At 41.2% G+C, this 27577-nt stretch overlaps 2 protein-coding genes across 7 annotated transcripts in view; one reads left to right on the forward strand and one right to left on the reverse strand.

The window, feature by feature from the left end:
• The window catches only part of Cpeb3 (cytoplasmic polyadenylation element binding protein 3), a 182936-nt gene extending 176170 nt beyond the window's left edge, over positions 1-6766 (reverse strand). For 2 of the 4 annotated variants that reach the window (XM_050160801.1, XM_050160755.1), the window contains exon 1: positions 6397-6533. The gene's annotated coding sequence lies outside the window, so the exon portion shown is untranslated. Of the gene's footprint in view, positions 1-6334; positions 6534-6641 lie in introns of those variants that run through there. The other 2 variants (XM_050160791.1, XM_050160771.1) reach the window with 2 other exon arrangements.
• Marchf5 (membrane associated ring-CH-type finger 5) lies at positions 6666-27300 on the forward strand. Of its 3 annotated transcripts, none has more exons than XM_050160814.1 (6): positions 6666-6995; positions 11002-11204; positions 17962-18137; positions 23260-23443; positions 23623-23789; positions 24396-27300. In XM_050160814.1, the coding sequence occupies exons 1-6, from the start codon at positions 6961-6963 to the stop codon at positions 24510-24512; spliced, it is 882 nt and encodes a 293-aa protein (XP_050016771.1). In that variant the 5' UTR covers positions 6666-6960; the 3' UTR covers positions 24513-27300. The 3 variants fall into 3 exon arrangements, with proteins under 3 accessions (XP_050016771.1, XP_050016779.1, XP_050016789.1); XM_050160822.1 differs by having other exon boundaries at positions 6670-6995; positions 17962-18092; XM_050160832.1 differs by lacking the exons at positions 6666-6995; positions 17962-18137 and having other exon boundaries at positions 11058-11204.
• The last annotated feature ends 277 nt before the right edge of the window (positions 27301-27577 follow it).

The raw sequence follows: 27577 nt of genomic DNA on the forward strand, positions 1-27577 counted from the left end.
TTTAATTTGCTATTATAGTACCCATTTACATTATGAATTCTCTGGGCACATCTGCTAAAGGAATTAACAAAGAACTTTCCATAGACTGAAATAAGGGTTTGACCCACAGTTTACCACCAAACTTGGCAATTAATTGACAGTTCTTTGGAGGGCACTTTAAAATGTTATACTGTTTCTCCGAAAAACATCTTTTGGCAGACAGTTCAAAACAAGTGTGATAGAAGAATATTAAATCATAGATTATTTTAAATTCCTGGATATATTTAGAATAGTTCCTAACCAAGTATTTCTTTCTTTTTCTTGTCTTTTCCTTTCTTTTTTTTTGTTTTTTTTTTTGTTTTTTTTGTTTGTTTGTTTGTTTGTTTGGTTGGTTGGTTGGTTGGTTGGTTTTTTTGACAGGGTTTCTCTGTTTATCCATGGTTGTCAAGGAACTCATAGATATCTGTCTCTGCCTCCCTGGTGCTGGGATTAAAAGGGTGCGCCACCACTTCCCAGAGTCAATTCTTATTCTTATCCCAAAGCAGGGAAAATCTTTTTATATTTTTAGTAAATTAATTTCTAATAAAACTATAGCAACAGGGCAAAAAAAATGTCTACAGTCATTCCAGTTACTCCTTTGACTGACAACCACCCACCACAAAAGTAGCTATGTATGAAATACATGTACATTGTTTCTGATGGTAGGCCAGCACACATATGACAGTGTTTGTGGTGGTTAAAGAGAACTTTCTGTTCACTGTGTTGGTCCCAGGCGTCCAACACAGGTAGGCAGGGTCAACGCGTGCTTAGACAAGTTTCTAACTATTTTTTGGAGACAGGTTCTCACACCACCAAGGCCTTGAACTTCCCTAAGTGACTGAGGATGACCCTGAACTTCTGACCCTCGTGACTATCTGCTGAGAGGAGCACTGGGAAAACAAGCATGCCAAGGATCAAACGTATGGCTTAGTTCATGCCAGGAGAGCGTTCTACCAGCTTCGCCCTGTAGGTTTCTGAGACAGTATCTTACAGTACAGGCCCGATGGATCTACTCTTGCTCTCATTATGTAGCCAAGACGACTTTGAATTCATGATAATTCTCCTGTTTCTGCCTCCCTAGTGCTAAGATTACAGGAGTGTGCTACTATGCCTAGCTCAAGTTTCTAACAAAATACGACCTTTTTTTCTTCAAAATCAAAGAGTAAATTGTAGTTCCAAATATCTTGAGTTATACTGAGAAAACTGAGGGGCACAGAAAACAAAGTTGACAGATAATACTGAAATTCAGTATGTAGAGAACCTAGACACATTTATTAATTGGAGAGAGGAGCTGCATGTCTTCTACAGCTCAAGAGTGGAAGTCAGAGAAGAATTTGCAGACATCGGTTCTCTCCTTCTCCGGTCTGGGTTCAGAGGATTCAACAAGCTTAGTGCATGCCCTATTATCTACTGAGCTCCTGTCTCTCACAGTGGGTATCATTTCTTTTCTCTCTTTCTCTTAATGTTGCTAAGGAGCAAATTCCTGGGCCTTGGGCATGTTAAACAAATACCTTATTATTGGTGTATACCTACAATCCCCAAAACAGAATTTGTTCTCTACTGGTAAGGGTTTTTTAAACATACAGGAAATTGACTTTTCATAAAAATATAAATGTAAGGGGGGAGGGAATGGGAGGGGAGGAGGGAGGGGAAACTTTGGTCAGGATGTAAAATAAATGTATAAATTTAATTAATAACTATATTTATAAATATAAAATCCAGTTTTGAAATAGTAAGGCTAGGGGCTGGAGAGATGGCTCAGTGGTTAAGAGCATTGCCTGCTCTTCCAAAGGTCCTGAGTTCAATTCCCGGCAACCACATGGTGGCTCACAACCATCTGTAATGAGGCCCTCTTCTGGCCTGCAGACATACACACGGACAGAATATTGTAAAAAAAAAAAAAAAAGAAAGAAAGAAAGAAAGAAAGAAAGAGTAAGGCTAATGTAAATGGGATTTGTTATCACTATAACTATATCATATTTCCAGTTTAGGGTAAAATTCAAATCCCAAAGTAGGATAAAGTTGGATCACCCCTGCAAGATCTTAGTATTTGGAAGTCTGTGGCAAGAGGATAGCCACCAGTCAAAGGACATTGTGGGCTATGTAGTCAGAACAAATTACAGAGTAAAAGACAATCTTAAAAAAAAAAAAAGGCCAGGCACCAGGAGAGACATCACTGGGAGCCTTCATCTGGTGATGGATGGAGATAGAGACAGAGACCCACACTGGAGCACTGGACTGAGCTCCCAAGGTCCCAATGAGAAGCAGATGGAGGGAGAACACGAGCAAGGATGTCAGGACCACGGGGGTGCACCCACCCACGGAGACAGTGGGGCTGATCTATTGGGAGCTCACCAAGGACAGCTGGACTGTGACTGAAACAGCATGGGATAAAACCGGACTCTCTGATCAAGGCGAACAATGAGGACTGATGAGAAGCCAAGGTCAATGGCAAGGGGTTTTGATCCTACTTCATGTTCCGGCTTGGTGGGAGCCTAGCCAGTTTGGATGTTCACCTTCCTAGACAAGGATGGAGCGGGGAGGACCTTGGACTTTCCACAGGGCAGGGAACCATGACTGCTCTTTGGATTGGAGAGGGAGGGGGAGAGGAGTGGGGGGAGGGGGAGGGGAGTGGGGGGAGGGGGAGAAGAGGGGGGGGAGGGGGAGGGAAAGGGGAGGCTGGGAGGAGGCGGAAACTTTTTTTTTCTTATTCTCAATAAAAAATAAATAAAAAAAAACTCAACACACACAAAAAAGAAAAAGAAAAAGAAAAGATTAATCCCAGCGCTCGGGAGGCAGAGGCAGGCAGATCTCTGTGAGTTCAAGACCAGCCTGGTCTACAGAGCTAGTTCCAGGACAGGCTCCAAAACCACAGAGAAACCCTGTCTCGGAAAAAAAAAAAAAAAGAAAGAAAGAAAGCATGGTAAACCACATCTATAATCCCAATAGTAAGTAAGGAGGCAAGAGGGTTTCAACAAGATGGAAACATACCTGTCCTACCTAGTGAGTTACATGCCTACCAGGGCTATACAGCAAGATAAAAACGGGGGCTGTAGCAAACCAACAGAAGATGGAGAGATGGCTCAGCTGTTTAGACAGCTAGCTGCTCATCTAGAAGACCCAGGCTTGATTCCCATCACCCACATGTGTGGTGATATTTTGTTTGTGATTGAACAAATACAGCCTGCCTGAAGATCCAAGTGTGGAGCTAGCCACTAGTTAGCCATAGAGGCCAGGCAGTAGCAGCACACATCTTTAATCCCAGCACTAGGGAGGTGGAGACAGAAGGGATATGGCTGGGCGGAGAGAGGGTTATAAAGCAGGAGACAGGAGCTCAGCACATGCAGTCTGGGGATTTGTACAGACAGATGCAGTCTGAGGTTTGGTAGAAAGCATTCAGTCTGAGGATTCTTGGAGACAGGATTGACCTTTCAGGCTGAGGTAGTGGTAAGAGCTAGTGGCTGGCTGCTCTGCTTCTCTGATCTTTCAACACTTACCCTTATATCTGACTATGGGTTTTTTATTATAAAGACCAATTAGAATTTATGCTACGTCTGGTGCTCAATGTGGGGTTTAAACCCAGGACCCTGGGATTAAAAGTCCCATGCTCTCAGCATTAACCCTTATATCTGACTCCAGGTTTTTATTATTAAGACCAATTAGAATTTGTGCTACACACATGGTAGCTTACAACTATCTGTGACCCCAGCACAGGAGCTTTGATCTGGCCTCTGTGGGTACTGTGTGCATGTAGTGCACAAATATACACGTAGGCAAAATGCTTGCACACATGAAAAATAAATCAATTCTTTTAATTAAAAAAGAAGAAGAAAACAAACCAACAAGAGAAAAACTAGTCATGGTAGCTCGTGACCTAACTTTTGGGAGATGTGGGAAAATCAGGATCAATATTACCCTTGGCTTATGTTCAAGGCCAGACTCTGGTCTATAAGACCCTCAATCAAACAGACAAAACAATAACAACAAATCCTAACAAGAAATGGGAATTCTCTTTAGTATAAATCATAGAGCTAAATGAATTTTGTGTTAGTCTATGATTTGGGCATGGAGGGGGGGGGGGTTCGAGACAGGGTTTCTCTGTAACAACCCTAGCCGTCCTGGAGACAAACTGGCCTCAAACTCAGAGAGATCCTCCTGCCTCTGCCTCCCACGTGCTGCGATTAAAGGCGTGCGCCACCACCGCTCAGCTTGTTTTAATCTACATCCAACGTGGCTTAAAAGAGAAACACACAATAGAGGTAGGCTGGCATAGTATATGAAGCAAGAAATAACGTTAAATTTCAGATGCCCTGATTAAACTACTCATTTTCCTTTCAAGGGCAGGCCTATTTTTCTTTCTGTGAGAAGGGATATTAATTGTAATATCCTAAAATATTTCATAAAGCCATGTTTCTAGGGGCTCTATATGTAAAGTACTCATTTTCCATGTGTGAAAGCCTGAGTTTAGACCCCTGCTGCCCACATAAAAGCCAGGTGTGCCTGTGGAATCTGCAATCCTGTCAGGAAAGGGGGGGGGGGGGAGTGACAGGATACAAACATAATGGCACACAAGGCTAGGCAGATCCTGGAGCTCACTGGCCAGCTAGTTTCGGTAACCAACAAACTCGGGGTTCATTGAGAGACTGGTCTCAAAAATAAGGTGAAGAATAGAGGAAGCCACCCAAAGTTGACCTCAGTCCTCTGCACACACACATGTACCTACACAAAAAATTAATAAAAATAGCCTTGTGTGCTGGTACAGCCTTTAATCCCAGGAGAGAGGCAGGCAAATTTCTGTGAGTTCAAGGCCGGCTTAGTCTACGTTAATGAATTCGAAGCTAGCCAGGACTGCGCGGTGAGACCACGTCCGAAAATAACTAAAAATAAAAATGCATATTTCGGAAAATTGGAGGCCAAATAAACTTCTGTGTTTTATTTTACTTATTTATGTATTCATCCCAGCCAGGTACACAGTGGTACAAATCTATTTAGAGAGCAAAACTAGATTTAAACAGATAAGAGCTGATTGTAAAATTCTACATTAAACAAGAATTTTGAAAACTCATTGGGTTTGGGTGTGGTGGGCCAAGACTGTAATTCCAATACTAGGGAGGCCTAGACAGGAGAGTCTGGAAGTTGAGTCATCCTTGTGCTGCAGATATATAGACAGTCCCTGCCAATGAAAAACTAAAGCCAACAAAGGTGGGTATGGTGTGATGGTTATTGCTCTCTCTCGCTCGCTCGCTCGCTTGCTCGCTCTCGCTCTGTAACCCAGGCTGCTGATTTTGAACTTGTGAAGAGCCCCCCCCAGATCTGCCAGGCATTCGTACACAGCTTTTTGTTTGTTCTTCTGAGACAGACGAACTCAAACGTAGTAGAGGGCAACACTAAACTCCGGATCCTCCTGCCTCCACCTCTCTAGTGCTGGGATTACAGGATTGCTGGAAACTTGCTTGTTTTTTAAAGACAATCCTGGCCTCTCTGGAATTCACTATACAGACCAGGCAATTTAGAACTCCAGGTAATCCTTCTGTCTCAGTTTCCCAAGTCTGGGATTTACAGGCCTGATTCCAGGTTCAAAAATTCCACATATTCACTTAAAGAAACAACAAAAATGTGTAGCAAAATGTAAGCATAACCAACGGAAAACCACCAACCGTGCCGCCGCCAATCACAGCGCAAAATAACGCCACAGGTCGTCCAAAGTACGCACTTGTTTAAGTCAACAACAGCTCTTTCCTCCCTCAAAGCTATCCCTCCGGCGTCAGAGAAGACAGAGGAATGATTTGTGACTTCTCCCTTTCTGATCCCTCACCCCGGATCCACCTGCTTAGAAGTGTCAAGGAGACTAGAAATGGTTAATGGTGACCAGCTGTAGAAAGAAACAAACATCCTTGACAACCCGCAGCTGAGCAAGCAAGGGCTGTTTATTCACCAACGCGTTCCTTTTGGGGGGCTGCCGGACAAGCCCTGGAAAACAGCACCTCCGAGAAGGTTCCTGGACGGGCAGACAGCGTCCACACACACACACACGTACACACATACACAGAGGCACCGAAGAGAACACACGCACCGTGTTCCTCTCGTCCCACCCCCACGTGTACACACACATACACACACACACACACGCACCGGTGAGAACGGTCGGGGTACCCACCCGCCCCTCCGGAGCAGCCCCGCACTAAGTCACCCGGTCCCTCCCCGAAGACGGGCTCTGACGCGGCCGAGGCTGACCCGAGCGCCCGACCTCCCGCCGCCACGGCCGGGCGTGCAGGACCCGGCCCAGAAACTGGCCCTCCAAGCCACCTCCCCTCACCTGGCTCCGTCCCACCTGAGCGCGAGAGCTGAGGGGGCAAGACGCGGAGAAGGGGTGCTGACCTTGTTGCTACTGACAGCGGAGCGCCACATGCTGCCGCTTCCCGGACAGCGGCCCGAAGGACATCTTTTTCCCCCTGGAGGAAGGAAACGGGAGGGCGCCGGCCCGGCGGCGGCGGGGGCGGCGGCGGGGGTCCCGGCGGGCTGTGCAGCCTCTAGCGGGGACGGTCCGAGGACTACATCTCCCAGGCTGCTCCGAGCCGCCCCTGCGTCGTGACCCCGGCGCGCACGGAGGCGGTGACTCTTACCTCACAGTGGTAGCTCCTCCGCCGGCCGCAGCTCGGTGCCCCGGCGGTCCATGGACCGGAACCCCGGGCGGACCGGCAGGAACCCGGGCCGCGATCGCCGCCTCCCGGCCCCAGGCTCCTCCTCCTCGCTCCCCGCCGCCCTCTGCGGACGCCCGCCGGCCGCGCACCGCCGCCGCGGGCCTGTCAGAGCCGCGCCGGGAGGCTGTGTGGCGGGGCCGCGGGACTGAGGCCTACTCCGCCGCCTCTCAGTGCTATTGTCCCCGGGCCTGGCCCTGAGCGGGGCTGCGGCCGAGGGCCGAACTCGCCGGCTCCGCGGAAGATGCCGGACCAAGCCCTTCAACAGATGCTGGACAGGTACGAGCAGCGGCGGGCCGGGAATGGCCGACCTCCGTCCTGGGCCTGCCCATGCTGGCCTCGAGGCCCCGAGAGCGCGGGTCCTGGCGTCCGCTGAGAGTTCCACCGCCGGGGAGCTGGGAGAGGGCTCCGAGTTTGAAGGTGGCAGTGAAGGGAAGATTGGGCGAGCGGCCTGGGTCGTAGACGTAGAAACTTAGTTAAAGGAGTGGGGTCTGCTTCGGCCGAAAGCTTGTTTTGGAGGTGAAGGGGCGCTATTGTTAACCCGTAGAATTAGTTTCTTTTCCCCACTCCCCCCCCCCACTGTGTTGTCAAGGGTTTGGCAGCGATGTCACTGGGAAGAACCAGATTATCTTCCTGGAGAATAATCCCCTGCACTTTGAAGCCTCTCTTCACAATGCAAGGATAGGCACTTTTTTTTAAGCCTGGGTTTCGTTTCTCCTTCCAACCCCCATCCCATCCCCACCCCCAAGCCGTAAGGTCAGAATATCCACAAGGGAGCCTTAACGGTCGCACTGGAGTAGAGGTTATGGAAAACAGCCACATGCATGCAACATTGAACACGTAGCGCGCCGTCATGGCGATCGTTGACTTCCCAGAAACGTGTGGGCTCATACTGGGACCGGTTGCCCCTTTCTGGGGGTCTCCAGCCCGCACAACTCTTTGAGAACTCGACTGTACCGCCCTCTGCTGTTTAAATCCCAGCCAGTGAGTTTTTGGTGACTAAACCCACGCTACCCACCTAGGCAGCTTCTTGCTGTTCTGACCAGCTCTTCAAACTTCTTCCTAATGTTTGTGGTTGCTTGCCACCGCATAGCCTAACTGGACACCCAGGTCAGCAGGTGGTACTCTTTGAGTCAAGGGCCTCTTGATTGAGATTATAGCCATTGGCTGCTTGGGTGGGGGCACACGCCAGAGAAGGCAAGAAGTTACTCCTCATTTTTTATCCTAAATCCTTGGACAGGACTTGATACTTAGCAGGTGTTCTGTTGTTAGAACTAATGGACTTGTTGAGTTCTCCAGTTGTTTTTTTTGTTTTGTTTTGTTGGTTTCTGTAGCTTTGCAGCCTGTCCTGGAACACGCTCTGCAGACCAGGCTGGCCTCAAATTCCCCAAGAGATGCGCCTGTCTCTGCCTCCCAAGTGCTAGGATTAAAGGCGTGTGCCACCGCTCCTAGCTGGTTTCTCCGGTTGTTTACGAGTCTGGTTGCTTATCGGGTTTTCCTTTCCTTAGAGTTTATCATTCTTGACTAGGTGTGGCATGCTAAAATATGCTCAGAGAGATAGCTGCCTGTGCCAGTGGTCCCTCCAGAAGGTATTACGTAGCTGTCTGTTCTGATGACATGCCACTTTCACTTTTATGTAGTGACTTTAGAAAACTCTTTACAGCCAGATGTTGTCCTGGTTCTTCATACATTCTTTCGAGATTCACAGGGAAGAATTTACAGAAACTTGGGAATTCCGCCTGCCCTTTGCAGAAATGTAAACATAAAGCATATTTTGTTCATTTTCCACTCCCATTACCCTAGCTCATCCCCCCCTCCACTACTGAATATTTTCCTGCCAAGCCTCCCTCCTGTTTTCATGTCTTTGTGTGTTCCACTGAATTCAATTAGGATTGATTGGATAAGCATGGGTCTGGGTTATTTACAGGAGCGTGGGCAAGTTATCAGTGGCTACCCCACAAAATTTACTCCCTCCTCCTGCAGCAGCCTTTCCTGGGTAGGGCATGGGGCTTCATGAATCCCTCCTCCCTCCAGTGATGCAGTGTTGCTAGGCCCCATCTTCTGCAGGTCTTATATAGGTAAGCACAGCTACCTGTATGAGAGAGAGAGAGACCCTATCTTAGGCCAATAACCATCGCACCCACCATTGTTGGCTTTAGTTTTTCATTGGCAGGGACTGTATATATCTGCAGCTACCTGTGCTTTTGGGTACAAAGCCAGAAGACCGGATTTCACAGTAGTTCTTACATCCTTTCTGCCCACTTCTGAATATTTTTTTAGAAAGCTTGAAATTTTTCATTGTAAAAATACTAGGGAAAGGGGCTGGAGAGATGGCTCAAAGGTTAAGAGCATTGCCTGCCCTTCCAAAGGTCCTGAGTTCAATTCCCAGCAACCACATGGTGACTCACAACCATCTGTAAAGGATCTGGTGCCCTCTTATGGCCTGCAGGCATACACACAGACAGAATATTGTATACGTAATAAATAAATAAATATTAAAAAATACTAGGGAAAACAAACCTATGCTTATATTTACAAGGAAGATGACTATACAGCTATTCCTGCGTCTACCGTTTATACAATGTTTATACAGTGCTGGGAATTGAAGCCAAGGCTTCATGCTAGATAAGCACACTAACGCTGAACCACATTCCCATCCCTTACTTAATACTGACCATTATTCTGATATATGTAGCCATACTAGCTACTTATGTGTTCTCTCCTCAATAACTTAAGAGAACGTAGGAAGTTCTAGATGCTATGCCCACATTTTGTTGCCAAAATATATATCCAGTTCAAAAGGAGACAAATATTCTTAGAAAATTACCTGTTGTGTTAAATATGTATTTATACTAACAGCATCTCAGCTGCCCTATTTGCTCATACACTTAGCAATTGTAGTATTATTCAGAGATGTTAGTCATCCTGTGAATAGCCACAATAATGGGAATATAGTTTAATTGAATTATACCCGTAAAATGGTTAAAGTGATGAGTTTTATGATCTGGATATTTTACCATTTAATGAAGCAAGATTGAAGATTTTATTAAAGATATTTTAATATTAGCTTCAGCGTGATGGTTAAGAGCAAAGAAGTGAGCCGGTGAGTTGGTGGCACATGCCTTTAATCCCCAGCACTCTGGAGACAGAAGCAGGCAAGCCAGCCTGGTCTACAGAGCATTTCCAGGACATCCAGGGCTACACAGAGAAACCCTATCTCAAAAAGCAAAACAAAAAAGTAAAGAGGTGTTCACGGAAAGTAAAGTATATTTGAGAGTATGATGTGGGTTTAAGTCATATCCAAGTATGGGTAAGAGGTACTACAAGGGAGTTTAAAAAAGGAAAAAAAGAAATTGACTTGGCATGCATATGTGGAGGTCAGAGGACTTCTTCCACAACATGTACCCCAGATACCAAGGTTAGGTGGTCAGAATTTGCAGCAAGTTCTCTAGCATCCCCTGCTTAGCAAAGAGATCAATCAGGGGTTTTAGAGAGGCAAAGTAGCAGCTTCACAGAGTTAAACAAATGCAACATAAAAGAACGTAACACATCTTTACATCATTAAACAAATATGCCACAGCATAAATAAATCTAACACATCTCAACACCTTGTAGTTTTGTTTGTTTGTTTATCTTTTTATTTTCTTAAAAAAAGAAAACAGGGGCTGGAGAGATGGCTCAGAGGTTAAGAGCATTGCCTGCTCTTCCAAAGGTCCTGAGTTCAATTCCCAGCAACCATATGTTGGCTCACAACCATCTGTAATGGGGTCTGGTGCCCTCTTCTGGCCTGCAGGCATACACACAGACAGAATATTGTATACATAATGAATAGATAAATATTTTTTTTAAAAAAAGAAAACTATCTTTTCTCATTATACATACCAATCCAAGTTCCCACTCCTTCCCCACCTCCTCATTCCCTCCCTCCACCTACCCTCTCTCCCTACCCCCATCCAATTCAGTCCTCAGAGGCACATTACTTTGGGGAAGGTCCAAGGCCCTCCCTTATAAAACCAAAGATACTTAAAACTGTTTTAATCCTCTGGTTCACTACTCAGAATTACTAGAAAGATGAATAAGAAAAAAATGGATAACAAAGTTCAAAAGATAGATTCTGTAGTGGAAGATTAAAAGGAGAGAAAAGAAATGCTCTACTTGGAATAAATTCATTGTTTGGACTCTGTATTTTAATATAAGTTCTACAAAACCACATAATAATTCCATCCCATTAGCTAAAAGCTTCATGTGCACCCCTGGAGGTAAACATTTTTCTCTTAATTTTCAGAAGTTGCTGGGTGTGTTTTGCCACCGATGAAGATGATAGAACAGCTGAATGGGTGAGACCATGCAGATGCAGAGGATCTACTAAGTGGGTTCACCAGGCTTGTCTGCAACGCTGGGTGGATGAAAAGCAAAGAGGAAACAGTACAGCTAGAGTGGCATGTCCTCAGTGCAATGCTGAATACCTAATAGTTTTTCCAAAGTTGGGTAAGGACTGTTTGACTATATTAAGAACAGCATACATGTTTCCTGTTGTTATTATACAGATATATGATGTCAAGGTTTTTTTTGGTTTTTTTTGTTTTGTTTTTTAAAGGAAAATGGTGGGGACTTGAGACAAGATCTCACTCTATCCCAGGCTGGCCTGGAACTCATGATAGTTCCCCAGCCATGAACTCCAATACCCAGCTCTCTGGTTGGCTGGTTGGTTTTTATGTTTGAGTATTTTGCCTGAGTGTATATATATGTATGTGCATGCCTGGTCCCTAGGGATGCTACAAGAGGGCATTAGATCCCCTGAAGCTGAGTTTGATAGTTGTAAACCACCAAGTGAGCCCTGGGAACTGATTCCAGCACTTCTGCAAGAACTGTCAATGCTTTTTAATATGCCGCCCCTCAGATTTATTTTTAAATTATTTCATATCTTTGCTTTTTGGTGAATTTTGATATTTTCCCTCACTGAATGTCAAAGATTTATTTTGCAAAGAGTTTTCAATATCTTTAACAAGTCCTCAGACTTGCCTATTTGTCTTTGTGTTTTTGTTTGAGAAGAAAAAGATTTCTAGTACTCAGGAGACAGACAGGTGAATCTCTGAGTTCAAGGCCAGGCTGGTCTAACAAAGCAAGTTCAGGGCAGGCAAGGCTGTTACATAGAGAAACCCTGTCTTGAAGCATTACCCTACTCCCTCTCCTCCCCCCGTGGGAAAAAAGAAAAAACTTTCATGCCTAACTATGGATATAACTGAACAAGAGAGCTGTAATACAAAGCCGACTCAGGGCTGGAGATACAGCTTAGTCAGTAAAGTGTTTGCCTGGCAAACATGGGACCTAAGTTCAGTTTTCAGAACATGGAGCCCTGTGCTAGAGAAGCAGAAGCAGGGTTGTCCCACACCCTGTCTCAAATGAGGTAAACGGTGCTTCTGGGGATTACACCTGAGATTGCATACTCATTAAAAAGGGAGGGCAGAGGTAGACTTAAAGAGCATCATTCTTTGGGGACAGTTGGTTTAAGAGAAAAACCAGTGGTGAGTGTCCTAATATTCCTTATTTATTCTATTAAAAAGCAAAAACAGGGAAATTAAAGTTTTGCTTTGGTTTTGGCAATGCTAGGTACTGAACTCTGGGTCTTTTCCGTATTAGGCAGTTGCTCTACTGCTGAACCAATAAAGATAAGTTCATTTTGAGAATCCAATTTATACTGTTATATTTCAGGAAAACTACCCCTTTTTCTGGGAATTACTGGACATGAAAATAACCAGAAGTCTTTGAAAATGAGACTACCCTGAAAAGAAGTATAACCCTTTTCTTTAAAGCCATATGCTTCTGAGCTAGTGTCATTCTTGTTTGGAATGTATGCCTTGCTGTTCTTAAAACATTTTTAATATTGCCCTTACCTATAACTGAGAGGTATGGAAGAGCCACAGCTTGATTTATGGACCAGTCCAAACGAAAGAGAGATTCTAGAGGAGAGTGGGTATCATGGAAAAAATTAGAGATTATTAGATGCTTTGTTCTTGGTAGGTGCTATGCATACTATAAAAATGTAGATAATGAAGTACTTTTCTCGTACAAGAAAATGAGGTGGATATAGAAAATGTCTGTTTGTTTTCTTATGTGAGAGGAAATGACAGCTTTGCATGAAAGACAAGTAGTATAGTGAAGACAGTGAATTCAAGGCCAGCCTGGTCTACATAGTGAGTTCCAGGACAACCATGGCTATGTAGTAAGACTCGTCTTTTTAAAAAGGAATAAAAGAACTTGAAACAGGTGTGTAGAGAGATGGCACAGTGATAGGTGTGCTGGCTGCTCTTGGCTGAGGAGAATCTGAGTCTGGGTCCCAAAACCCATACTGGACAACTCACAGCCACTTCTAACTTGAGCTCCAGAGGATTTGATATCCTCTTCTTACTTCCTCAGGTACCCATAACCATTGTGCACATGTGCACACACACACAAATAAAAACTAAGTCTTTAAAAATCGTTCAGCCTTAGGATGGAAGTACAAGATTTACTGGTGTGTGGCACCTCACCCAGTTCTACCTGAATCTGAATCACAGCTAGAGCAAAGTTGGGTTTACAGTGTCTTGAGACAAAGCTGATTGCTTCTTTTGGAGTAGCCTAATATGTTTACTCAAAAGTTTCAGCTTACTTTTGTCACTCAATTTTGAAATGCAAAAACTTGAATTTACCCAAAATATTAGGAAAGTTTGTCTTTATAAAAATCTTTATTATATGAAAGAATTCACAATAAAACTTCCTTTTAATTACAAGCTTCTCTAATACCTTTTGAATTATTAGATTTATAAAAGCTATTGTTTATAAACTTTCAGTTGCCATCCATTATATAAATATAATACTGTTGAAAGTGTATGTGGTCAGACCCACCAAGCCATTGAAAATCCAGTCCTGGACTGAGTGTAGCTTAGTGACAGAACGCTTATTAGCATGCATGAAGTTCTAGGTCTAGTCACCAGTCAGTGTTGGAAAGCTAATAAAGCCTTTCTAAAATACTGAAACTTTTATGCCCTTAGTTAATTTGTGTTGAGCATTTATTCATGTTTTCTCTTTCCTGGTAGAATGAGAGTTTTCAAGGACTAGGATTTTGTCTCCTCCCATACTCCTTAACTCTTTGTGTTGTAATCTGATACTGTATTCCTAAAATTATGGTCCTCTGTCATAAAGGCGATTGGCACACTCAGTTGGGGATTATCATCCAGAGGATTTCCGTATGTGCATTGGTGTTTTGTTGCGTGTGTGTCTGTGTAAGGGTGTCAGATTCCCTGGAACTGGAGTTACAGACAGTTGTAAGTTGCATGTGGGTGCTGGGAATTGAACCTGGGTACTTTGGAAGAACAGTCAGTCTCTTAACCTCTGAGCCATCTCTCCAGCCCCTTGCTTAGATAATCTTTAACTCACAGGAGTATTTCCACAGGCTGGCTTTTTATCATAATGATATGTTTAATACTAAATATTCTTCCTTCCAAATATTAAAACTAGTCTTGGATTAGTCTGCCTGGAAGAAATGAAATATTTGGGCAAAGTAAAATTAAGATAAAAGCCAAGACAAGAGTTTTATCTGAAAAGTCTAGAATAAGTAATTGAGCCCGTTCCTTAATTTTACTGGGCAAGTATTCTATAAATAACCCAAGGGACAGACACAAAATTTTCAAAATAAAAATAAGGGTTATGGGGTTTTGTACAAAAAAAAAAAAAAACACCAGATAATTCCTCAAGAAAGTTTAGCTTATTGTGGTATGATTTTCTGCAGTTTATTAGGAAAAACTATTCAGGCGTCTAGGTTGTCATTCAGGCTCTAATAAATAAAATAATTGTGGGCTGCCTTTTAGGAATTACATTTTCATCCAAATACACATGACTTTTATGAGTTATATCCCTCCCGTCCACTAGTTTTAATTACCATATGTATCTTAGGAGAGAATTCAGTTACACAAATTGCTTAAGAATCATGAGCATTTGGGGTACATCAATAAATAAAATCAGCACTTTTCCCCTTTGGAGCCTGTATTTCAATACAGGAATAAGCAGATCTCTAAAGACCTCTATAAATAAATATGTTTTAGACTTTGCATCTGGCCATTTTCCAGTAAAACTTTAATTACAAAAGTAGACAGCTGGTTAGATTTGGCTATGGGGTTGTGGTTCTCCAACCATTGTTGTAGTAAATTGAAATAGATTTAATAAGAAAAGTATGTTATGTGATGAAGATGCTTTAGGAAAAGGAGATATAACAAATTAAGTACGGTGTGGTATAGATTAGCAGAGGGAACTTTATGAAAGTAAAGAAGAAATCAGCAAGGAAACTAAAATTGAGTGACAAATGTTCTGGAAAGAACCAACCAGGGGCTGGAGAGATGGCTCAGTGGTTAACAGCATTACCTGCTCTTCCAAAGGTCCTGAGTTCAATTCCCAGCAACCACATGGTGGCTCACAACCACCTGCAAAGAGGTCTGGCGCCCTCTTCTGGCCTTCAGGCATACAGACAGAATATTGTATACATAATAAATAAATATTTAAAAAAAAAAAAAAAAGAACCAACCATATGTTGGAAAGAAAATATGTCATGTTTAGCTAATAGGCTAAGTAAATGTACTGAGATTAAACTACTGAATTTAGATATGTGGAGGTTGTTAGTGATACCCATGAATAGGTTTTTGGGAAAAACTAAAGGAAAATTGGATGGTTATTTTGAGTATTCAGAGGAAGCAAGGAAATGGAGTAGTAGGACAGGAAGGATCAGAAGATTTTAGAAGGCCGGTACACTGGGAAGGTGAGGCAGGTGAATCTTTATGAGTTCAAGACCAGCCTAGGCTAGATAGTGAGGCACTCTCTCAAAAATAATAAATAAATAAAAGATTTTAGGGGGTTGGTGAAAAGATTCAGCAGGTAAGGACACTGCCTGCCAGTCTGAGTTCTGGTCCTTGGTGGTTGAAGGAGAGAACTACTTCCTGAAGGTGTCCTCTGGCGTCTCAAAACACATACCTACGTCCCACATATCCACACATAGTAAAAAAAAAAAAAATGTTTATTTTTAAGATAAATGAAATAATGTTTGTCTGATAGAAACAAGTAGGGTTAATGATGAAGGAGCCAAGAAGAGAAAGAACTGCCAGCGGGTGCTGTGACCTTGAGAGTGAAGAGAGTCCTCCCAGTCTACAAATGGAAGCTTGGCTCCCTGGGCTCCAGTATTGACCACAGAACGCAGAGGATCTCCTGGCTTTAGTTTTCTGATTACAGATTTAGCAATCCTAAGAAATTCAAATGTTGAGCTTTTATTATGTACCTTTGGTTTCTGGCTTCCAGTGCCACCATTTATGGAATCTTTCCTTCACATCACCTCTGTCTTTACAGTGGCTGGCTCTAGAAGTCAGTGGGGAGTTTTTATCGGGCCTTTATAAGATTTTTTCCTTTTATGTTTGTTTAATTATTCTATTGTAAAATTACTATATTAATTTCTTTATACAATATGGTAACTGCTTTTGTGTTTAACATTTTTTAGATTGTAGGCTCCAAGAAAGCACGGGATAGAACTTATACATTTCTAAGAAATGTCTAAAATAACAGTTTGTATATAGAGATATTCGACAAATAAATTACTTAGCCAACAAGTTACTTATACCTTTGGTTAAATGCAGAGGTTCAGTTCTTTGGTTTTGTGGTGAGCAGATCTACAACCTTTCCATTTCTGGAACATTCTAGAGGTAAATTAAATTCGACTTACTGGCAAGTAAATACTTCCAAAATAGTAAGACTATAATTGATAATTGGCACATGTGCTATTAGAATACCATAAACACTGACTCCATAATCATTTAGAAAAAGCTAGGCCAGCCTGGTCTACAGAGCTAGCTCCAGGACAGGCTCCAAAGCTACAGAGAAACCCTGTCTCGAAAAAAAAAAAAAAAAAAAAAAAAAGAAAAAAAAAGAAAAAGCTTATTAGAAAATAATTTTCTCTTTTTTTATTATTTATTTTTACGTGTATGGATGTTTTGCCTGCCTGTATGTCTGTCCACCATGTATGTGCAGTGCTCACACATGGGAGGTGTCAGATCCTCTAGGACTGGAGAAGTAGGCTGTAAGCTACAACAAGGGTCCTGAACTGGCCATGATTCATAACTAGTAAACACTTAAGTGCTTTCCTAAAATTCAGAAAAATCACTACAAGAATTGATGATTTAACTCCTAGTGTCAGAGCTGTCTGTCCTTTTGGAATAAAATGATTTTGGACTCTATCAAGAAACCTAAATGCAGGACTGGAGAGATGGATACATGGGTAGAGGTGCTGACTACTCTTCTAGAAAATAATTTTCAACCAAATACAGTATATTTAAAATCAGGTAAAATAAATTGACTTGTGTGGCTATAAGAAAATAGCCATGGGGCTAAAGAGATGGCTCATTGGATAGGAGCACTTGCTGTTCTTACAGAGGACCTGGATTCAGTTCCAGCACCTACATCGAGGCTCACAGCCATATGCAATACAGGTGCAACACAGACATGCATGCAGGCCAAAAAAAAAAAATCCTTACGTACATTAATAAATAAGTAAATATTAATTTTTTTAAAAATAAAAATAGCATTACCTTTATACACTTTATCAAGACACAATGACTAAAGTCAGAAATGCAATTTTATTTATTTTTTTTAAACAGGACTTAATGGTTCCTAGGAACTATTTGAAAAAAAAGCAAGCAAACTACCTTTCACTCTACAGTAGCCAGTGTGGTTGAGGTAGAAGTGAGGATTGTTTCCCTCATCTGAAGCAACTTTATTTATTGCTCTAATTACAGGATCAATAATAAAGTTTGAACAGCCTAGATATTCATTCATGCAAATTGTCGAGAAAGTCTAAACTACTCAAGTCTGTTAGACATATAACAACTAGAGATTGGAGAGATGACTCAGTAGCTAAGAGTATGCTATAGCTTGCTCTTCTGGAGAACCCAAGTGCAGTTCCCAGCACCCATGCCAAGTGTCTCACAGTCACATGGTAACTCCAGCTCCAGGGGATCCCATGCCTCTGACCTCCACAGGCATCCAGACATATGTGACACACACTTGCACACACACATTACTAAAAATAAAAATAAAAGTCTAAAAATATCTATTTAACAACTGTTTTTAGAACATCTAACTTCATACAAGTGTTTTAGACCTATAGGAAATATTGAAGAAGTCATCCTAAAAACCCACCTTGTGTTGAAACTTTTCTCTCTTCATATTGTAGGTCCAGTCGTTTATGTCTTGGATCTTGCAGATAGACTGATCTCAAAAGCTTGCCCTTTTGCTGCAGCAGGAATAATGGTTGGATCTATCTATTGGACAGCTGTGACTTATGGAGCAGTGACAGTGATGCAGGTTCACCATTCTCCTCTATTCAGTGATACTACTTTTGATGTGAAGGTCTATTAAATATTTGCTAGGAGTTTTTAAAATGTATTGTTTTAAATAAGTAATGATACTATCATGATTAAAGAATAACAAGTTATATAAAAAGTAGACTAGAACCAGCAAGATGGCTTAGTGGGTAGAGATGCTTGCCACAAAGCCTAATGAATGATCCAAGTTCAATTCCCCCAGCCCTCACATTGATAGAAAGGGAGAGAACTGGACTCCCAAAAGAAATTGTCTTTTGACCTCTACACATGAGCTGTAGCATGCCCCACCCCCATACATGCAGGCAGTAGTGTTGTACAGAGTGGTCTAGGGAGAGTTCTCCTGTCCTTCATTTGCCTAGATCCCCATCACCTCCTTAGGTACCCACTATGGCTAATTTCATATTATAGCTGCAGTCTCTTTTCATAATGATTCTTGATCTTTTCATATAACTGTGGAGATTTGTCTAGCATTCTGTGTATAAAAATACAACAGTTTATTAACCATTGTGTTTTTACTTTTAGGTAAGTCTCACTCAGTGTTGGGACTTCAAGTAAGGTGTACATAATGACATACTAGAGAGCAGTTATATAATCGTGTATGTAAATATGAATCAAATACAGACCTCTATCAACATTTTTAATTCAGTAAAAGGGAAAGATCAATTGCTATTATAAGAAAAGTCTTGAGCTGGTGCTTGAAATTTTTAATATTTTGGATTTATAGACTGGAAATATTAATATAAGCAAGGAAACAAAAGTTACAAATATGTATTGTGTGTTAACTGTTTAGAAATCACCTTTTTATTTACTCCCTTGCTTGAAACATTTATTCCAAGAATGAGTGATTAGCTGGGACGGTAGATACGTACTGTGTAATTTTAAGAGTATTGGGACAGCATCTTTTACCTACCTAAACATGCATATATGAGTATGTAAGCAAAGCTTTCATGGTAAAAATCCTATAAATGATTACATTGAAAGTCAAAAGTAAGATAATAGATGTTGCTGCTGTTACTTAACATTGTTTTGGCTATTCCAGTCACCATACAACACTTCTATTTACTTGTTTTTATTTCTATGCAGCGTCTAAACCAACAGTATTTATGTGGGTTTTTTTTTTTTTTTGGCGGGGGGGGGGGGGGCAGACTAGTTTATGTCAAGTCCCAGAGTTAACATTAGCAAAACATGAATGGGCAGGATATGGAGCTTGCCTCCAGTTTGATTTGTAGCCTAAAGTTGGCCTTGAATTTCTGAACCTCCTGTCTCCACCCTGCCAAGGGGTAGGATTATAGCCTTATGCTACTCTAATGGTTAATGTTGATTGTGGACTTGACAGGAACTAGGCACTAAAAATACAAACCTCTGGGCACTCCTATGAGGGATGGTCTATCTTAGGTTCATTGAGGTGGGCTCTGGATTTTGTAAAGCAGAGAAAATGAACTGGGGTTACCTTGTCCTCAGCTGCACCAGACTCCTGTCAGCACTTCCCACTATGCTGACCTGTGTTCTCAACCTGTCAGTTAGGGAACCCCATAAATCCTTCTGTTGGGTATTTAATCACAAGTAAAAATAGCTGATATAGCTACTGTGCCCAGTTTATATGGTGCATCAACTGAGCTACATGCATATCATGCCCTGAGATTTGCCGTCCCCCAGGGCCTAACATTTTTTTTTTTAGTTTGCTGTGATCAGCTTTGCAGTTCATATAAATCACCAGCCAGATCACTATTCCTTTCCAGTTAATTCTCATTACTTCTCCATGTCTCCAGTCTATAGTTATGGAATTGGCTTTTTGTGTTTGTTGGTTTTTTTGTTTCGAGACAGGGTCTCACTGTGTAGTCCTGGCTGATCTTGAACTCATGACGATATACATATTACTGCCTCACAAGTGATAAGTTGGGGGGATGGGGTTGCTGTTTTGAAGCAGGGTCTCTCTGTTATGTAGTCTTATGTAGCCCTGGCTGCCCTAGAACTTGGTTTGTAAACCAGGTTGGCCTTGAACTTAGAGATCCACCTGCCTTTGCCACCATCTGTTGCTTTTTGATTTTTTTTTCTTTTTCTCTTCACTCTTTTAGGGGCCCACCACCCAGTTCCCAAATAATCACATGGAGGCTTATTCTTATAAATGACTTGCTTATTTCTAACCAGCTTCTCTTAAATTATCCCATCTCTCTTTTGCCTTTGGACTTTATCTTTCTATATGCTTTTCTTCTTACTCCATGGCTTGCTGTGTAGCTAGATGGCTGACCCCTGATTTTTCACCTATTTATTTTCTCTGCATGCCAGTCCCGCCTTTCCTTTTTCCTGCCTACCTATTGGCCATTCAACTCTTTATTAGACCTACCAATCAGGTGTTTTAGACAGGCAAAGTAACAGAGCTTCACAGAGTTAATTAAACAAATACAACATAAAAGAATGCAACACATCTTTTCATCATTAAACAAATGTTCCACAGCATTAGCTAATGTAACACTTCTTCAACTAATACTCCACAACAACCATCAAATCAGATGGAGAGCTAGTGTTAAAGGACTGCCACCACACCTGCCCAGGCTTTTTTTTTTTATGTTTTTTTAAACAAGGTCTTTTTACTTGAACTCCTGATCTTCCTACCTTAGCCTCCCAAGTGCTAAGTGACAGCTTTATGGCACCACTTGACAAAACTCTAATAAAAAAAAATTAGTATACAAAATAACAGGTTTATTAATGGCATTTTATGCATATGTGTAATAATTTTTGTTCTTTCTTAGCCCAGTTCCCCACTATCTTTTTCCCTACCCTCTTGCCTTTCTTACTGGATCTTTTCCCTCCAGGGAGGCGCCTGCTAATTTCCTGTCATGTGGATGTTCTTTTACCTCCTACCTCTTTTAGAAGACCTTCTCACAGTCCCCTTTTAAGTTTTATTACAAAAGCATATGTAATATATACACACAAATTTGAATCTAGATTCTGTGTAGTCTAGAAGACACAGTCTTTCCTTACATGTCTGGTTTATTTTGTCTAATATAATGATTGCCAGGTTTGTCCATTTTCTTGTGTATTGTCCATTTCCTTTTTTTTTTTTTTTTTTTTTTTTTTTTTGGTTTTTCAAGACAGGGTTTCTCTGTAGCTTTTGGTACCTGTCCCGGAGCTAGCTCTTGTAGACCAAGCTGGCCTCGAACTCCCAGAGATCTGCCTGCCTCTGCCTCCCGAGTACTGGGATTAAAGGCATGTGCCACCACCGCCCGGCTGTATTGTCCATTTTCATTGTCCATTGTTCATGTGTACAACATTTTCTTTGTCCATCTATCTATCTGTTGGTAGACATAAGGGTCCTTTGGGTATATCACCAAGAGTAGTGTAGTTTTTTGATTAACTTCGTGCCAATTTCAGCAGTGGCTGCACAAGTACATATTCTCACTAGTCAAATATAAGAATTCCTCTTTTCCACATCCTCCCTGACCAACCTTTGTTTCTCAAAACTAGTCATTTGACTGGAATGGATTGGAATCTCAGAGCAGTTTTGATATGTATCCTTGATGTCTAATGATGTTGAACACCTTTTCAAATATTAATATGTATTAATCATTTGTATTTCTTCCTTGAGAAGTATATTCAGTTCAATAGCCCATTTTGGGATTAGAAAAATTCTCACAATAGCTTTAAAAAAAAAACCAAATATTTAAAAACAAACCATCTTCAAGTTACTGAATAAGACATTAAGGTCTACAAGATGGCTCAGTGGTTAATAATGCTACTCTTTCAAAGGATCTGGGTTAAAGTCCCAGCACCCACTTGGGACCTCACAGCTGTCTGTAACTCTAGTTCTAGGAAGCCCAACCCCCTTCTACAGGTACCAGGCATACATGTAGTGCACAGACACACGTTCAGGCAAATACCCATACACTAAAATTAAAAAATACGTATGTATATTATGATGGAAAGACCTCCCTTATACATGGACTGGCAGGATTAATATTATATAAATGTCTATTGCTGGGCAGTGATGGTACACACCTTTATTTCCAGCACTGGGGAACAGAGTCAGGTGGATCTCTGAGTTCGAGGTCAGCCTGGTCTACCAAAGTAAGTTCCAGAACAATGAGGGCTACATAGAGAAACCCCATCTCCAAAAACAAAAACAAACAAACAAGTCTGTATTATCAAAATCAAACTCTATATTCAACATAAAGTGCATCACAGAACTAGAAAAGGCAATCCTAAAATTCATAAATACTAAAAGACCCTCAATAGCCAAAGCAATGCTAAGCAAAAAGAGCAATGCTGCATATATCACTATATCTGATCTCAGTCAGATGTGGTGGTCCATGCCTCTATTCCCAGCATTCTGTGAGTTCCAGGCCAGCAAGGGTTACATAAGACCTATCTTAAACACACACACACACACAAAAACTGATCTCAGATTTAACTACAGAAACATAGTAACAGTACTATGATGCTGGCACAAAAACAGGTATGTAGACCAATGGAATAGACTATATTTATTTAGCAGTAGTGTCAAAAAGATGCATTAGTTTGGATGTGATGTCCAGTGTCTGTAACTGTTTGAGAAGTAGAGGCAGGAAGATCAAGAGTTTAAGGTCAACCTCAGCTACATAGTGAGTTTGAGACAGCTATCCTGGGATATATGTGAGACCATGTCTTAATACACACATTGAGGAGAAAAACCAAGTTTTTCAGTAAAAACCTCTCCTCCTTCGTGTCTGTCTCGTTCTCCGTGTAAACAGGATATCCACTTGAAGGAGAATGAATCAAAGATCTTAGAAAAACATAGGTTAAAAAAAATTCTTAAAGGCAAAGACAAGAATTTTTCCTGAAGGACTCTAGCAGCAGGAATTGACAAACAGAATTACATTAAATTAAAACATTTTTTAACTTTTTGTTTCTGTTTTTTTGAAATTGAGTATTTCTTACAAAAGGAACTGAATATATTACCACACAAATATGTGCCACTGTGCCCTGCCTTTAACCCCAGCACTCGGGAGGCAGAACCAGGCAGATCCCTGAGGTAGAGACCAGCCTGGTCTACAGGAGAGTTCCAGGACAGCCAGGACTACACACAGAAGCCATGTCTCAAAAAAAAAAAAAAAAGTATACCGCTGCTTTAGATAAGAAAATAACTGTAGCAAATGCTGTCTGCTTTACAGGTCGTAGGCCATAAAGAAGGGCTAGATGTCATGGAGCGAGCTGACCCTTTATTCCTTTTGATTGGACTTCCTACTATTCCTGTCATGCTGATACTGGGCAAAATGATCCGCTGGGAGGACTATGTGCTTAGACTATGGCGCAAATATTCAAATAAACTACAAATTCTGAACAGTATATTTCCAGGTAAGGTCCTGAATTGTGCTGTATAAATAAAGCACTGTTGAATTGACCTTTAGAAGAACCATCACATGGCTTTGTTGTTGTTGTTTGGCGGGAGGAGGTTAATGTTTAAAGCTGAAAGTATTTTTTTTTTAACTATTCCTGAGGTTTAGTACTAACATGATGCTTCCCCCTCCTTCTAGGGATTGGTTGTCCTGTTCCTCGAATTCCAGCTGAAGCTAATCCTTTAGCTGATCATGTCTCTGCTACCCGAATTTTGTGTGGAGCCCTTGTCTTTCCTACTATTGCGACAATAGTTGGTAAACTGATGTTCAGTAGTGTTAACTCAAATTTACAAAGGACAATCTTGGTAAGATGGATTTAATATTACTTGTCTCAAGCACTATACAGAAGAGAGTGAAACTGTATTTGTTTTTTAAGGGGGAGAGAAGTTCTGTAGGGGCTCTGTGTAGTTCCCCTGCCTTGTCTTTTCATTAACCCCACTGTCACCTTAGCTTGAGGGAAATAAAAAGGGGGGTTTTGCTGCTGCCAATCTGGCCTTTGGACCCTTTCTATAGGTACCTTCTTTTCTGGAATATGCTCTGGGCTTAATCCCCAGTACCAACATCATAAATAAACACAATATGAAACTGGCTCATGCTGTTTCCTGCCACCCCACTTGCCCTCCTTGGTCATAGGCCGCATGGCGCTCTGCCAGTCTCCTTTCTACCAGATGAATGTAGAACTCCATGGGAAGAAAGCAGCTCGAATGATGCAGGTGGAGGAAGCTCTTCCTCCGCCGCTTGAAATGTCTACTTTTGCCTAATCTCAGCCCTAACAGAAAAGAGTGTTTTCCTTGCAGTTATCAGGATTCATTTGGCGCCAAAGCCGGTGTCTTTTGTGATCTGTGTAAAGTTCTTTTTCTTGTTTCTCTAAGCCTGCATTACAAAAAAATTAATCTCCCTTTTTATTTTAGGGTGGAATTGCTTTTGTTGCCATAAAAGGAGCATTTAAGGTTTACTTCAAACAGCAGCAATATTTACGTCAGGCACACCGCAAAATCCTAAATTATCCAGAGCAAGAAGAAGCATAAAACTGACTTCTGTTGTTCTGAGGCCTCTCATCCTGACGAGCCTGTCGTGTTGTTCTGATTCCATCATTAATGCACTAGTGGAGACTGGTGATAAGTACTGCTCCTATATTTTTAAGAAATAGAATAAAGCACGCAAAGCAGGGGATCCTCTCAGTAATCACAGAACCTAAGGATACGATTCAACTTGGTTATTTATAAGTACTGCTTTGACGGCCGTCGACTAAACCATTATTTTAGCATGGTAAACCTGGGTTTGTTCATATTTTTCCAGACAAAAATGTAAAGATAAAACTGTATAAATATTAAAAATGGACATGCTGTTTTATTCTGATGCCTCTTTTGTATATACTCATGTTCAGTGTTTTCTTAGAAACAACAACTCAATGAAGGTCCTGTGAGGACTTTTCTCACTGGCATAATCTGATTACATGCTAAACAGGAGCCTGTGCTAATATGAGGAAATGTAAATTAGTTCTGAATAAATAACAAACCAAAAAATGTATACATGAGCATTGAAATGATCATCCGAACAACAGAGATTCTGTTGCCTTTTCCTTAACCCATGTGACATCTCAGATATATAGGGTCAGTTTCCAGGGCTTCCAGATCACTTTTTCACTATTAAAGTTTATTTATGCAATGTTGACATCATAGTTCATAATGTAATTTTGACCCATGTATTCATCGTTGTCGTGTGTGTGTGTGTGTGTGTGTGTCTGAGGGGTTGTTCAGAAAAGGTGGGAGGGGGGGTGGCAAGGGAGAGACAGGAGAAATGAGGTAGAAGGCCTGTGTCACTCAGTGTTTTTAAATCCTGTATTTCTAGGACTTGGGGCTGCCAGTTAGTAATTTAAACAGAGAATAACTTGGAAAAAATAATAAAATTGCTGGGGTTTTTTCATTGATTCAGTTATTTAGATATTTGTTAATTGCCTCCCATTTACTCAGCCACTGCAGGGTGCTGTGGGATACAGTGGTGAATAAGATAAACTTGGTCCCAGCTCTGACAGTTTGCAATCTGTTAGAACAAGCAGTAAGTGACCCAAACTGTGGTCTTGAGCGTTTCGTGAATCTCAGTCAGTGAGGTAATTATGAGAGCAAGTCTTTAATGAGTACCCAGGTGTTGGTTTGGCTATATCCATTTATAAGATAACCAATACTGATGTGTTTAGGGTGTTTTGTTTTTGAGTCAGGGTCTCTCACAGAGGCTAGTCTCAATCTTCCTAGGTATCTGAAGATGACCTTGAACTCCTGCTCCTCCCAATTATAGGCTGCTGTTTTTTATGCAGTGCTGAGGATTGAACCCAGGGCCTTCTGCATGCTAGGTAAACACTACAGTTGAGCTACAGCACCAGCCCTCTTTTAGATCCTGATTGTCATATTAAGGGGGCTAGCTCCTTAATAGTCTTTGTTTAACTAGTTATGTATTTATTGTTCAAAAGCAGTTAATAGTGACCATTCTACTGTTCAGCGATCTGAGTGTTCTTTTACTTATTTTCATTGATTAAAATGAAAATTTTAAAGCTTAAAAAACACTGTTCACAGTGTGTGGTGCATGATAATAAATGGTCCCCTACTGAGAAATCGGTACTTTAGGAGTGTAACAAATATAAATTGAGCTGGGTTCGATTGTAAATAAAACATACTTTTAGTAAAGACTGATATCTTTCTAAAGGTTGAATAACTCAGTTTTATGGTATCTGTGAATGACTATTGAACATCCAGAGTTGTAATTATCTAGGGTATAAGGGACAATTTGACTGAATTAACCTAACACTGCTGTTCTAAAGAGAAAATATGAACTCTGATTATCAATAAAAATAACTTAGATATTTAGCTGCAATTATGAAATATATTGACTTTTATAATTCCCAGTGTGAAAAGACATACTAAAGAATGACCTTGATAATTTTGTTAAATTGAGCAGCACTTACAGTTATGCAAGCACTCAATTCCCTACATATTACTTTAATGTCCAAGATGGGTTTGATTGGCATCAAGGTCCATGAAGGGCAAGGAAGCAGCTCTAATCCCTTGGGGGCAGGAGGTAGAACTTTGTAGAGTAATGGGGAAGGAACCACAAGTGCCTGCAGAAAGGAGCGAATGCTAGTCTTGCAACTGAATAGTTTCAAATCTTAAGAGCCTTATTCCAAGAAAATAACCCATGCCGGTCCTGCCCAGATGGTGGCCACCCAACCATGAAGCAAAAACATGGGCAGAAATAAAGCTGGGTAGGTAGCTTTAAGAGCCTAGTTCAAGTTTTAATAACTGTAGTGTATAACCATGGCAAAATGGCTGCTTGGCCACAGTTATTTTCATCTCTAAAATGCAAATCACACTTAGACAATTTCTAGGATTAGCTGAGAAAGGACAGAGCTACTTTAGGCCTCAATAGCTCCTAAACAGTGGTGGTCTGCTCTCTAGGACAGGACAGTAATAAACAGAACAGTAGAGAAGAGAGACAGTAGAGACTTTGGGAATATGTGAGTATACTGTTCTCCAATTTATTTTCATATTGTTTTTGTTATTTCTAGAAATGTCAATGTTTTAAACCTCTTTTTATAAAATTCAATGTTTAGTAAAATTCTATTGTAGAAGTTAACTCCATCTAAATGGCTGAAAATATTGTTCATTATGTACTTACCAAATGATTGAAAAATATATAATCAAATTTAGTGACTTTATTAGTCACTGCCTTGCTAATTCTGCTGTAATTTTTTAAAATAACTTGTTTTTAATATAGAAAACTCAATACTGGCTGGATTAGGTTGAATAAAGAATTTTTATGCTCTTTAGGTGTACTCTGTCTGTTGAACCAACTCTAAACTTAGTTCTGTACCTACATAACATACCTACTCTTTTGGAGTTAATTACTAAAATCTTTGTGAGACTATAAAAGTAATCTAAATAATCTTAAATTTTGTTATTTTTTTAGTATTAAATTTTGGGGACTGGGGGTGGGATACAGAGTTTCTCTGTGAAACAGTCCTGACTGTCCTGAATTCAATTTATAGAACAGACTGGCCTCAAGCTCACTGAGTTCTGTCTGCCTCTGCTCCCCAAGTGCC

The sequence above is a fragment of the Alexandromys fortis genome, unplaced genomic scaffold (genome assembly GCF_014885135.2).
Source record: "Alexandromys fortis isolate MF-2015 unplaced genomic scaffold, M_Fortis_MF-2015_v1.1 scaffold_10, whole genome shotgun sequence".
Taxonomy (NCBI): domain Eukaryota; kingdom Metazoa; phylum Chordata; class Mammalia; order Rodentia; family Cricetidae; genus Alexandromys; species Alexandromys fortis.

Bases quoted from the DNA above. Each gene is read 5' to 3' on its own strand.
- Marchf5 (XM_050160814.1), top strand. From the start codon at position 6,961: ATGCCGGACCAAGCCCTTCAACAGATGCTGGACAG. The intron at 6,996-11,001 runs GTACGAGCAGCG...CTTAATTTTCAG, and splicing joins CTTCAACAGATGCTGGACAG to AAGTTGCTGGGTGTGTTTTG. The intron at 23,790-24,395 runs GTAAGATGGATT...TTTTTATTTTAG, and splicing joins ATTTACAAAGGACAATCTTG to GGTGGAATTGCTTTTGTTGC.